Here is a 14999-nt window from a genome sequence, read left to right as displayed (position 1 = left end):
GGAGCGAAGTATCAATGAGATCAAAATTGTCGATTGGATGTGTCACTGGGTTTGGTGATTGAACAATTTCAGGTGATCGCGGAGGGGTAGGTATTTTAGGGGGTTTTATAGAATATTCAAGGTTATCAGACATCTCTTTTAATAGTCTCAGGTTTTCACTGGACGCCCTTTTCCTAACTTTGCGCCCTACAGGATGTTCACGGAAGCTGTCTGTACCACTGTCGCTGCTGCTGTCGCGTTCGTTGCCGCTACCGCTAGACCCGTTTTCAGGCATGACCTAAATTTAAGCAAAGGTTACAGTTATAAGCACAGAAAATAAAAATTTAAACAAAGGTTACAGTTATAAGCACAGAAAATAAAAATTTGCATTCAATGTTATTTTTAATGAAAAAAAGTAATATAAAACCTATCCTTTAATTTCTGAGTAGAACCTTGGAAAAAGTATACAGATGCAGCAAATGTAAACTCATGTCGGGTACGGAATTGTACCCAGGAGACTCTAATTCTATGATTTGCTCCAGTGCCCAGTGAAGAACGTCGCTCCAACTGCACCAGTCTTTCGCGATGTCTCCGGTCGTGGTCAGGCCGATGGGAATATCGGGGTGAATAACGATTTCTTCGCCGAGATCCTCGCTCAGAGTGAAGCGATGTTGGTAAAGTGTCCCACCTGGGCGTTGAACGCCGGCTAGAATTAGAATTACGCCGACGATTGCGCTGGAGAATGCCCACAGCTGCTCTGAGAGGGTGCTGGAGAATGCCCCCGGCTTCTCTGAGAGGGTGTCAGAGAATGCCCCCAGCTACTCTGAGAGGGTGCTGGAGAATGACCCCGGATGCTCTGAGAGGGTATCGGAGAATGCCCCGGGCTGCTCTGAGATGGTGCAGGAGAATGACCCCGAATGCTGATCTCTGACGGGGGTGGTGTTTGTGGATTCAGCCAGCTTTGGTACAGTGCTAGATTTTCTGAACCTTGCAGCAATTGCGTTAAAACACCTGGGAAAGTTGAATCTGAAAATAAAATTATACCCTTCTCAGTTAAAGGACTCTTTTCACTAAATCTGCAGATAAGTGTGTTCCCCAAAGTTTTATCCATAAATTGAAAAGGGCACTTACTGTGAATGTACAAATCAGGGTAATCCGTTTGAGAAACTGTTTCGTTTTGTACAGAATTTTCGTCTACAAAACAAAATGCATACCTATTTAAAATAACATTTCCCAATTCCTGCTCTTGTAGCGGCTGAAACCAAATGCATGAGCTCCAATCCAGACACACACACATATACACAAGCTGATCTACACGTGCTTACGCACGCACGCACACACACACACACACACACACACAGACGCAGACACACACACACACACATACACAGCTCAACTGGTTAATTAACACCGAACGTTTTAATACGCATCATCCCTATTCATCCCGATAGGCTACTTGTAACTACCCGAAGCACTTTAACAAACTGCACGAGCAACCCCTAAACTAAGTTGGATAAAATCATTTTCAAAATAATCGTATCTCAAGGTATTAAAATATTATCTCATAAATACAGAAACACGTTATAATATTAATTTACCCGATGATTCAACAATACTTTGGATACGTCTAAAATCACCCGGACTTTTGGGGCCCCTAGTATGTATTACATTTCATTTAGCAAAGCTGATGTGCGCCCGAACGCTAGTAATCACATGCACAACTGCGCGCACACACGTACGCATGTAGAAATGTTGTAAACATTTTATCAATTTAATAAAAATTCTCACCTGGTTCATCAAAATTGATCGTCGAATCTACTTGTATATATACCTCTAAAGAAAAGAAAATAAAGGAATCATTCATACGTTTTGAAATAACTTTATTGTATTCCTGGACATTTTCCATTACAACCCAGTAATTATACTCAAATATTCACTCTTGCACGTCGTTCATGCGGTTAGTTAAGACACATTTATAGACTCATCATTCCCTTTCGTGATTGGATCAGCCTGGTAGAAACATGTTATAAGCAGTTTTATATTGACAAACACGTAAGCGCTTACATAAACACGCGCGCTCCCGACCTAACACCGAAACACTTAAGCGCTTACACATGCACGCGCGCTACCAAGCTAACACCGAAACACTTAAGCGCTTACACATGCACGCTCCCGAGCGCACGCCGATACACAAACGCGCAGCCTAAATACTGATATGCAAGCCATGCGCGTATTAAACAAGATGTATTAAAAAAAGGTTTTTACCGTTTTGCGAATCGACAGGTATGAACAGCTCTAAGGAAAAAATATAAGAATTCAGATCTCAGTTTTTAAAACATGTTCATTTAACGCGTATAAGAATCATGAATAGCCTTACCTGGGGGATCGTTGATGATTGCTGTTGCAGATTCATCTGTATGAAGAATAATTAGATTTCATTTAGCTGTAGTCATTAAAATTACAATACATTATTCTAATAAATTCGTGCTGACAAACCGTATTGGGAGAAATTCATCTTTGGGTTAGGTTATTATGTTTTGACCTCCTTTCAGTGTTTTTTGACTTCAACTTCATTTTTGCCTTTTTTGATCCTGTTGCATGGTTCTATTTGGACTTTTTTGGTATTTTAATTTTAACTAGCTCTTTGAACATGCTTTTTAGTTTATTTATCTCCTGGTGAACTTTACATTCACAGTAATACTCAACACCCTGCATGTCATAACATGACCAAAATAAACATGTAAACCAGAACCTAAAAAAATATCTATGTTGCACTGTACATTTTTGCAAGTGCATCTCCCAAGTAGCTTGGTGATAAAAAAAAAAATGAGATTGGTTAATAATTTCAAAATTGGAAAGAATGTGTATGGCTGAAAACATGGTATGTTATGGAGCTGAAGAGTGAAGATGTGTTGTATGTTTCTACTCCCAGACATCTGTGTTTTGTATATAGTTTGTTAACTTATTACTTATTATGAACAAACACTTTTAAGCATTGAAGCAAGTATTCACAATTTTACTTATAGCCTAATAAATATGGAAGTACAATGCCACCAAATATACTTAGTCAACACAACTGGCATGACCCAACAAGGATAATCAGTCAAAGAGAGCTAGGAAATGGGGATGAAGGGGAGGGGTCCAAGTAATAGGAAAAAAAAACAGCATCCACCAACCTCCTCTGTTCAGTATTTTTCTGTCCAATACAGTATTCAGTTGTTGGATAATAAAGTAGAAATCATTCAGTCCAGAATAGCTACAAAGAAATATATCAGGGACTGCTGTATTTTTTTATTTTCCTGAAACATAGCTAAGCGCTGAGACACCAGGCAGTACAAAGCATCCAGATGGATTTTCTATCTTTTATGCGGATTGGACTGACCTGTCAAGTAAAGAAGGAGGAAAAGGAGTGTGTTTTATGGTGAACAATATGTGTAGTATGAATGTTAAAATTGTCTCTATTACCTGTTCACTTGATATAGAATGTATACTTTGTAAGTGTTTCCCTTTATATTCTGAGGGGGTTCCCTGGTGTTTTTCTGTTCGCTCTTTTTTTAAACCTCTGCAAGGCAACATGAACAAAACTTTGAACACAAACATTTACTGTACATCCTGAATGATTATTTAGTCTTGCTGGGAACTTTAATAAAACAAAAGTAAGCAATTCTTACCTAAATATCACCAGCATATCACCTGCCCCATGAGGCACTAAGCAGCATGCCTTGGTTTATTATCTTGATCACACTGACATGATTATGACCTACCTGGAAAGGGGTCTCTCTTTGAACTGCCTTTCCCGAGGTTTCTTCCATTTTTCCCTACAAGGTTTTTATTGGGAGTTTTTCCTTGTCTTCTCAGAGAGTCAAGGCTGGGGGGCTGTCAAAAGGCATGGCCTGTTAAAGCCCATTGCGGCACTTCTTGTGTGATTTTGGGCTATACAAAAATAAACTGTATTGTATTGTATTGTATTATAGGCCTAAAGATTGTTCCGGGATGCAAGTTGCAAATGTTCATTTTACTTACCTTTTGTGATAATTTCATGGATGTTTTGTGAGTTCATTTAGAGTTTGTGCATTAGGAAGGGTAACTCTGTCATTACTCTTTTTTAAAATATATAGATGCAATTTTGATCAATTGTATTTGATATATTTATATCTTTCCTGTGGCTGACAGTACTTAACACTATGTTTTCTTTAGTGTACCCAATTGTTTAGAACTTTCTTGTCAGTAACATTGTTGTTGCCAGACACATATTTCAGCAGAATTGTTGTTGCAGTAATTCAGATGTGCAGTTATTCAGATGATTTTGGGCTAAAGCTTTAAAAGAAAAACTCATTAGATAGCATTTTTAAACAGAGATTTCAGGTTGTATTTGAATATTTGTCTATGTTTTGGACTTTAATTTTTCACTTTTTGGTCAAAACAATATAAATTTCCTCCATTTAAATGTGTAGAATTTTTCTCTTAAACATGTCTAATGGATTGTCTGGCACAGAAAATTATTTATCTAAAACACTAACTAAAGAACAAATAACTATATTTTATAAAATGAGTAAGTGGTACCTAGGTCATCTCTGTGTATAAGTAATAGGGAAAAATGTTAAAAGAGTAATTTAATATCAGCTATTTACAACAGTGGATTCAAATTGGAAACTGATTGAGTCAATAAAAAATTAATGAAATGAATCTGCTAGAATAAAGACAATATATTTGCACATTCGACAAGCAAAGAGATTAAGATAAGTTATGTAAATCAAAAGAACAAAATATGTTCATCAGTCCATGCAGTGAGTTGGTAACTCCATTGAGGTTTAATTCCTGTCTTGTTCTTAGTGTTAGCAAGACAGGTTCCTGCTTAATGTAGCCCTATTTTAGAATGAGCAGTTCGGAAAACATAAATTACACCATTTAATTACTACTAATTTTGCACTTGACACTAGATATTCTATGTCTATATTACATCTTACATCCTGCCTGAAGAGGGGGCCTGAGTTGCCTCAAAATCTTGCATATTGTAATCTTTTTAGTTAGCCAATAAAAGGTGTCATTTTGCTTGACTTTTTACTATGTAAACATACTGTTTTAGAAAATGTATGATTATTAATTGATTTAGAGCTTATATTAATGAAAACTATATTAATTCTTGAAAATATAAGCAGTCAAACTTGCTTACATTTTTGTAGTAATTATTTTTTTATGTAAAGTGGCTAGCACATAAGAAATTATAAATTATGCTGACAATAGACAGAATTATTTTAAGAAAGGTAATTTTTACACATTTACATGATCTTTTAGGAAATTAACTATCTTACTTTTTTTACAGCTTGCTAAAGATAAAGAACGCCTTCAAGCAATGATGACACATCTTCATGTGAAATCTACTGAGTCAAAACTCCCCACCCAACCTGTAAGTGAGAGTAAATTTTCTGAAAATACAAACAACTAGAAATTCTGTGTACAATATTCACCAAAAAAAGAAGAAAAAGAAACACAAGGATAAAGTACCAGGCCACACGGCAATAAGAAGTTCCTTCTGTTGTTTGTACTCAAAATTTATACTGTTTTATTGTACATACTTACGTTCTGATATATTCTTTTGTTTCCAACGTTATAAATTAGTGTGTCACTATAAAACTAATTTAATTGGGTAGGGGACAATAGTACACTGTCTTGATACATATCTATTTATAACAAGTGGTGCTGCTATGCAACAAGTAAACCAGGGGTTCCCATTCTGGATGCTCCCTTAATAGAGTTTGCATGTTTCCGGGTGGGAACACAGTTACTGCAGGGAGGCATGGTCTATCACAAAGATGAATTCCTGGCCTAGATGATAGTACTGGAGGTGCACAATGACCAATTTGATGGAACAGGCCTTCTGCTCAATCACCACATACCTTGTCTCCAGCAGTTTCCTGCTAAGGGACATGAAGGGGTGTTCAGCTCCATTGACAACTTGGCTCAGCATGGCACTAAAGCCATTGTTGAAGGCATTGGACTGGAGGAGAAAAGGAAGAGAGAAGTCGTGAGGCAGCGCAATCGGAGCACAAATGATGGCCATCTTTAAGTCACAAAAAGCGATTTTCATCACAAGAGTCCATGCCACTGCGTTGGACGCCTTCTTTCTTGTCAGTTCTATGAGAAACACAGCTTGCTCAGAGAAATGGGATACAAACCTATGGTAGTAACCTGCTGTGGCAGTCTGGTGCCACTCAGATTCACACCATCGACAGGACAGTGATTTGTTAATTTTTTTGGTGGGGATTCCAGGAATGCACCCAGCCTTGGCCCAACTTGCACCTCTCAAATACAGAGACACTATTTAACAACAAATCAAATAAATAACTATGCAGTATATTGACTGAAAAGGAAAAATAAACAACTAATGTGCAGGTAACCCTCCCCTTCTCCTACGGCGTTAACAAATAATAACACACAACAATAAACTCTAATGACCAAGTCCTTAACACAGTCCAAATGCAGCAGTAACAGAAGAAGTGGTATAAAGTAAAAGATAACGATCCTGGGAACAGCTTTACATAAGTAATTTAATAAACATTCCTACCAGTAGTCCTGATCCGGTGAGGGGTGATGAGTATTGGGAAGTGCTACATCCAATGAAGCACAATTACCAATGCAACATTACTCACATGACAGGAAGACACGAGACACTTTATACCACCTTACAGGTTCACGATCCAGAGTACAAACGATATTCCACAGGGTTATGGCAGACAAGACAAATGGGTGAACACAAACACAGACAACTGGCCCCTTAGCCAGCTCCCTTTTAAAATCTCGCCAGCCCTTCTTGTCCCCAGCAGCCCCTGTGCACGTTGCAGACGTCCAATCAGGGCTATAACCTTGGAGCAGCTGGGAAATGGAGTCAATCAATCTGTAGCGCTGCTACACTGCTAACACTAGGAAAGCTTGTACCTGCCTCTTTGTTTATGGTAAGGGCCAGTCTCGTATGGTGGCAACTTTAGACCACTGTGGTTTGATCCGTCCTCCACCTACCACATAGCTGAGATATCAAGCCTTGGTCAACCTGAACTTTTGGGGGTTGATCCGCAGACTGGCACTAAGGATAGTACAGAGGATGTTCATCACATTCAGCAGGTGCTCTTCCCAGGTGCTGAAATAGGTGACAATATCATCGAGGTTAGCAGCTCTATAAGCATTGTGGGGTTGGACCAGTCTGTCCACCAGACACTGGATGGTCATAGGTGCCCCATGCAGCCCAAAGGGTAAGACGTGATACTGCCAGTGGCTGCTAGTGGTGCTAAATGCGGTCTTTTCTTTCATCATGGTAATTTGCCACCAGGCTTTTCTCATGTCAAGAGCGGACAGATAACTAGTGTTCCCTAGGAGCTCTTGTGGGTAGTCGACTCTTGGCATGGAATAGGCATTGAAATTTGAGACTTGGTTAAGCCAGCGGAAGTCATTACAAAACTCATTAAGGCTTTCTGCAGCCTTAGTGTGACTAAACAGATAGCAGAGGATAGCGCAAAGTTGATCAGCACTGGCCACTATGAAAGCAGTTTAAATATCTTATTAGAGAGTGATGAAACATTGCTCATTACAATGGATGAAATACCAGTTTTGAATCCTTTCTCTCTTACTTTTATTCTTGCGCCAGCTCTTCACCCTCTCCATCTTCTGACAAAATACTCCTGTGGTAGGGTGAAATGGAGCTGCTTAGATGCTCAAGATCACATTGCTAAAACTGATTACAGAAATATGTAATAAACTCCATTTTTAGTTTCTCAGTTTGTCATATGCTTCCGTGTGTTACAGATGTAAGGAAGCCTTCAGTGACTTCTCCTATGTTCCCAACCTGTCTGCAAGGCAATAAGGATGAGATGGCACTTGAGTTTGTGATGACAACAGCAGATTATTGGGAAATGTAAAATTTATTTATATGATATCCAGTGTTTACTTTCTATAACAAACCAGAAGCCAGATTAAATTTAATTCTAAAATTGAATAGTAATAGTAAAATAAATAAAAAACAAAGAAAAACAGCTAACTCAGAGCTTCTGTAAAAAGCTGCTGTCTGCACACCAAATGTAAGTATTTGAAGTATTAAGACTAGCTTATTGCAGTGTGAATCATGGAGCTGGCACAATAGTCTAGCTGAATTAGCATGGTTTTGAATATTAAATATTATTATTTGCAGACTGCTATGAACATGAAAAGAATGTATATTTAAATGTATATACTAGAACCATTACAAAAGAAATAAATCACAAAATATATAACATCTATCCTGATGTACAGAGATCAAACAGATATTAAAAGGTGACATGATTGAAGTGTTTAAAATTATGAAAGAAATTAGTACAAATGCTGCCTGTTGTCACTTTACAATAAATTATTCAACAAAAATATGGGACACAGTTGCACGAGAACCACTTTTTCCCCACCCTCTCAAACATATGTAGTTTTTAATGTCTTGAAAACATTCGGAATTAAGTCACTTAGAGATCTGTATATAGACAAAGACTTTGCATCCTACGAACAATTGCATTCCAGATTTAACTTTCCTGCAACACATTTCTTTCACTACCTTCAAATTAGAAACAAAACCTGCCCAATTTTACTCACCTCCCACCTACCTCTATACCGGAAAAAATATTGATCAGTCTTGAGCATCTCTGTAATATATAAAAAAAAATTTTACAGTCCCCCCCTTTCAAAGATCCTAGGTAACAGTGGGAAAAGGATCTCTCACTCAACATCTCAGAAAAGGAGTGGAAAGTATCATTGCACAGAATTCACTTGAGCTCCATATGTGCAAAGCATACAATTATTCAACTTAAAATGATATATCGAGCAAGTCTCTCGTTTAAAACTGTCCAAAATTTTTTCTACGGCAAGATCCAACCTACAAACATTGCAACCACATTCCAGCCTCACTGGGCCATATGTTTTGGGCGTGCACCAAATTAGCATTATTTTGGGCCAAAATCTTTAAATGCCTCTCAGACAGCCTTGGTGTCACAATCTCTCCTAATCCATTAGCAGCTGTGTTTGGTGTACTTCCAGATGGGCTTAAAGTGGAGAAGGACAAACAAATTGTAATTGCCTTTACTACATTTTTGGCATGTAGACTTATCTTTCTGAACTGGAAGAATCCTAACTCACTTATTTTAAGTCAGTGGGTAACTGATGTTATATACTATTTGAAACTGGAAAAAATCAAATTCTCACTTAGTGGATCTGTACAAAACATTTTCAAAACGTGGCAGGATCTAATCAATAATATTTTAGAATAAGTATTTAAATTGATCCCCTCTTTTTTATTCTATTTATTTTTATTCATTGATTAATTTATCTATTTACTTAATTTTACTAGTTTAACGTTTTACTCTGCTGACCTAACTCTTTCTCAGGGGTGGGGGTTGATTTTTTCTAACCTAGTTTTGTTAAACTTGGCTTGCCTGTATGGAATGATATTTGATTTTAATAAAATCAATAAAATGCTTAACTGTAAGTTCAGGTGCTGCATGATTGAGTTTCCTATAACAACCATGTCACCACTGTCTGCTGTAGCAGCGGGAGACTAGAGAGAGTTGATGCTATATTGAGAAAGTGGAGATGACCTGGGATTGGGCCCGTTTGTTTTTGATTTATCATCTGGAGCAGGAGCCGGTGTAAAGCTGACTCAGCCCAGGGTGCAAGCATCACAACACAGAGTAGAGGTAGCCAAACCGACCTTGGACATTGACAAGGTCTGTAAAAGGCAAGCTTTTTAAACCCTGAGATGGTTTTGTCTGGCAAGAAGCTGTTGAATCTGTATCTCTAAGATTTCCAGTTCTTTGGAGAGTGGTGAAGCTAGCGGTCAGCCATCTTGAATGTGACTTCACTGGGTCACTTCTCGTGCTTTATAAATGCTTTTAGTCCTTGTTCTGTGAAGTAAAGAAAATCCCCCCCTTTTCTTTTTCCAACTTGACCACCCAAAGATTTACATTATAAACACTGGCCACTGTGTCACTTGATCAGACTGTTTCAACATATCTATAGTAGGAAGATGGAGAAAAACTAGACAGATACTTTATTTATAGGTTTCTGTGACTTTTTTTGCATGCAACACACTTTTTTCTGTGTGTCTGTGTGACTGAGCCCTGCAAAAATCAGTACCATCCACCATGTCTTCCCCTGTGAGCAACACATGACAAGGACAGGAGTTATTCTGAACAGTCAGCATGGGTTCAGAAGGGGGAGGTCGTGTTTTACTAACATGTTGGAATTCTATGAGGAGGCAACAAAAGGATATGATCAAAGTGGAGCTTATGATATTATTTATCTGGACTTTCAGAAAGCATTTGATAAGGTGCCACATGAGAGGTTGGGCATCAAGTTAAAAGAAGTGGGAATTCAGGGTGATGTTTTTAGATGGGTGCAGAATTGGCTCAGACACAGGAAGCAGAGGGTGATGGTGCGAGGAACCTCATCAGAACTGGCCGATGTTAAGAGTGGTGTTCCACAGGGGTCAGTGCTAGGGCCGCTGCTATTTTTAATATATATAAATGATTTAGATAGGAATATAAGTAACAAGCTGGTTAAGTTTGCAGATGATACCAAGATAGGTGGATTAGCAGATAATTTGGAATCCGTTATATCATTACAGAAGGACTTGGATAGCATACAGGCTTGGGCAGATTTGTGGCAGATGAAATTTAATGTCAGTAAATGTAAAGTATTACACATAGGAAGTAAAAATATTAGGTTTGAATACACAATGGGCGGTCGAAAAATCGAGAGTACACCTTATGAGAAGGATTTAGGAGTCATAGTGGACTCCAAGCTATCAACTTCCAAACAGTGTTCAGAAGCCATTAAGAAGGCTAACAGAATGTTAGGTTATATGGCACGATCTGTGGAGTACAAGTCCAAGGAGGTTATGCTCAACCTTTATAATGCACTGGTGAGGCCTCATCTTGAGTACTGTGTGCAGTTTTGGTCTCCAGGCTACAAAAAGGACATAGCAGCACTAGAAAAGGTCCAGAGAAGAGCGACTAGGCTGATTCCAGGTCTACAGGGGTTGAATTATGAGGAAAGATTAAAAGAGCTGAGCCTTTACAGTTTAAGCAAAAGAAGATTAAGAGGTGACATGATTGAAGTGTTTAAAATTATGAAGGGAATTAGTACAGTGGATCGAGACTTGTATTTTAAAATGAGCTCATCAAGAACACGGGGACACAGTTGGAAACTTGTTAAGGGTAAATTTCGCACAAACATTAGGAAGTTTTTCTTTACACAAAGAACGATAGACACTTGGAATAAGCTACCAAGTAGTGTGGTAGACAGTAAGACGTTAGGGACTTTCAAAACTCGACTTGATATTTTCTTGGAGGAAGCAAGTGGATAGGACTGGCGAGCTTTGTTGGGCTGAATGGCCTGTTCTCGTCTAGATTGTTCTAATTCTAATTCTAATTCTAATTCAATCAGCACTGCTTTCATAGTCATTGGCAACCTGTGACCCTAAACTGGGCAGATTAAAGATACACTTCAGCACATGCAAGATAATGTATACCTTGTGGAGCTGACCCGGAAACAGACAGGCGGACTTGTTGTTTGTCACCACCACACGTTTATTATATATACAATATTTACAAACATAAAGTCCAGTGCACACTCACAAACCCCAATACAGTGTCCGGGCCACACAAATGCCTTTTCTTCGGGCCGCCTCCACACTCCTCTCGTGCCTTGTCCTTCTTCCACCCGACTCCAGCCTTGAATGAATGGAAACGGCCCCTTTTATATTCTCCCGGACGAGCTCCAGGTGGTTCCCGGCATTCCCCTCTTGGCCACGCCCCAGCGTGGCGGAAGTGCCGGCTGTTCTCCCAGCAGCTCTCCGGGCGCCCTTTTAATTCTTCCCCCCAGCACTTCCTGGTGTGGCGGAAGTGCTGAGGTAACAGGTCCCCAAGGCATTGGGGCGCCTCCTGGCGGTGACCACGGGCCCCTACAAGGTGGGGCTTCCATGCCCTTAACCCATGGCCCCCGAAGCAACCAGGAAGGCGGCCCCCACGTGATCCAGGGTGGGCGTAGACCCACATCCGGTCCCTCACGGCGTACCGGCCGGGTCGTTGCCCCAGGCATCCCTGACAACCTATAACTTTTGTTCAGTTCTTTTCATTTGTTTTTTTTTTTTGGAGTATCAGGAATATGCTTTAGTAGTAGTGTATAGCTGTTTTTTAAGTAATGCAGGTAATTGTTACTTGAATAAAGTATTGCATTATGTTACTCATTAGTCTTACACACTGGGCAGCCTGATACTGGGCTGGCAGGGGATCAAAAAATCTTTTAAAACACCTTTCGCCACATCATACAGATGAACTATTCCACAGACAGACACAAATGATCAAACCATCTGAAATGTTACACCATTGGATACTGTGATGTTTCCAATAACATCAAATGCAGCCATGTTTGAACATAAGCTGCCTTCCTGACATGCAAATCTACCTCTGATACCCATTTGAAAAAAAATAATTTTGTGTGCTGTGGAAAAATAAAAATCAGTTATTGATCAAATCTGGTGTGCGTGCCAAGGGCCACGAGAAGTCTGTCTTGCAACAAGTGCAGCTTCTGTTTTCTGTAACAAACAAGAAGTTACAAGTGCCCAACTGATGACCTTTAAAATTGTGTAACTACTGATCCAAACAAAATTATTGTAAAGATGTAATGTCTTGAAATTCTTGTGCAACTAAAGTCATAAGGTCAAATTTTGCGCTTAGCATTATAAAATATTTAGGACACCAACTTCTCGGGGCAGATGAAGGGCAGGTGTCCTAGGACTGTGCTTCTCTGTCATTCTTACCTTTGCCTGGTGTGTATTAATAAAATATTTTTTACTAATTTTAATTATATCTCTCTGTCTTCAGTCACGAGAAACGACAATAGAGAAAAAGCGTCCACAGTGCTGCTGCATAAAATTTCACAAAGCAACAGTGAATACAGACATAGTATATACTGTACGAAAATTTACAGCATTTTCTGCTGAATTAAACAGGCTCCAGATAATCACTGTGGAATGAAGCTTTAGCACGATATTCCCTGTTAAAGAGCAGGTGGGAGCCAAGCAGCTGGTGTTTCTGTTTTGTTGACTGGCTTGGTGGGCCATGCCACCGTAAGCTTTATACCATTTTATAGCTGCAACTGAGATGTTTCCAATGCTCTATAATATGACCATGCTTGAAAAAAAGAAATGTGCTGATAGTGAACAAAATAAATGAAAATGTGATTTTTTTTAATTTATTTTTGTGTGTGTCTGTGTGTGCATATAAGCGTATGTGTGTGTCTATATATATATATATATACTAGCAGAATAGCCACGCTTCGCAGCGGAGAAGTAGTGTGTTAAAAAAGTTATGAAAAAAAAAAAGGAAAAATTTTTAAAATAGCGTAACATGATTGTCAATGTAATTGTGTTGTCATTGTCATGAGTGTTGCTGGCATATATATATATATATATATATATATATATATATATATATATATATATATATATATATATATATATATATATATATATATATATATATATACACACACAGACACACACACACACATATATAAACATATATATACACATCATATATATTGTCACGCACGCGCGAGTAAGGGACCGCGGACGGACCTTAATTCGATCGTAAAGCTTCTGTAACCTCTTCTCTTACAGAAAAAAAGACGCACCGCCACCATGAGCCTACCTCCTTCCCGCAGTACGCTACTTCCGCCCTTCCTCTGTTCGCCACCAATGACGTCAGCAATCACATCATCCACCATGGCTCCTTCCCAGCATTCCTCCACTTCCGGCCCCGCCTCCATAAAAACTCCTTCAACGCCATCTTTGTTGTCAGCGATATACAGTTTTATACGTATTGTTTTGACCGTGACTTTTTTTTGTGATTACTGTGGATAATTTTACAGTATACGGGCCGGAAACCCCAAACCTTTATGCGTCTATCTTATATCTCTTTTACAATATATATATACATATACACATATATACACATATAGACATATATATATACATATATACACATATATACACACATACATATATATATACATATATACACATATATATATATACTCAGCAAAAAAAGAAACGTCCTCTGACTTTCAACTGTTTTTACTTTCAGTAAACTTAATGTGTAAATATTTGTATGAACACTAAAAGAGTCAACACCATAAGACATAAACTAAAAATGTTTCACAATGTGTCCCTGAATGAAGGGAGGCTCAAAATCAAAAGTACCAGTCAGTATCTGGTGTGGCCACCAGCTGCTTGAAGTACTGCAGTGCATCTCCTCCTCATGGACTGGACCAGATTTGTCAGTTCTTGCTGTGAGATGTTACCCCACTCTTCCACTAAGGCACCTGCAAGTTTCTGGACATTTCTGGGGGGAATGGCCCTAGCCATCGATCCAAATCGATCCCGCTCCAGGGTACAGGCCTCGGTGTAACGCTCATTTCTTCGACGATAAACACGAATCCGTCCATCACCCCTGGTGAGACAAAACCGTGACTCATCAGTGAAGAGCACTTTTTGCCACTCCTGTCTGGTCCAGCGAAGGTGGGTTTGTGCCCATAGGCGTTGTTGCTGGTGATGTCTGATAAGGATCTGCCTTACAACAGGCCTACAAGCCCTCAGTCCAGCCTCTCTCAGCCTATTGCGGACAGTCTGAGCACTGATGGAGGGATTGTGTGTTCCTGGTGTGACTCGGGCAGTTGTTGTGGCCATCCTGTACCTGTCACGCAGGTGTGATATTCGGATGTACCGATCCTGTGCAGGTGTTGTTACACGTGGTTTTCCACTGCGAGGATGATCAGCTGTCCTTCCTGTCTCCCTGTAGCGCTGTCTTAGGCGTCTCACAGTGCGGACATGGCAATTTATTGCCCTAGCCACATCAGCAGTCCTCATGCCTCCCTGCAGCATGCCTAATGCACGTTTACGCAGATGAGCAGGGACCCTGGGCATCTTTCTTTGGGTGTTTTTCACAGTC

The 14999-nt window shown here is 39.4% G+C and overlaps 1 protein-coding gene across 1 annotated transcript in view; it reads left to right on the top strand.

The window, feature by feature from the left end:
* The window catches only part of LOC120540226 (forkhead box protein P1-like), a 526994-nt gene that overhangs the window by 308877 nt on the left and 203118 nt on the right, over positions 1-14999 (top strand). Inside the window, exon 9 of the mRNA XM_039770790.1 lies at positions 5303-5386. Within this exon, the coding sequence (XP_039626724.1) occupies positions 5303-5386 (84 nt within the window). The remainder of the gene's footprint in view (positions 1-5302; positions 5387-14999) is intronic.

Source organism: Polypterus senegalus, chromosome 12 (assembly GCF_016835505.1).
Source record: "Polypterus senegalus isolate Bchr_013 chromosome 12, ASM1683550v1, whole genome shotgun sequence".
Lineage (NCBI taxonomy): Eukaryota > Metazoa > Chordata > Cladistia > Polypteriformes > Polypteridae > Polypterus > Polypterus senegalus.
This window is presented reverse-complemented; position numbering and strand designations above follow the sequence as displayed.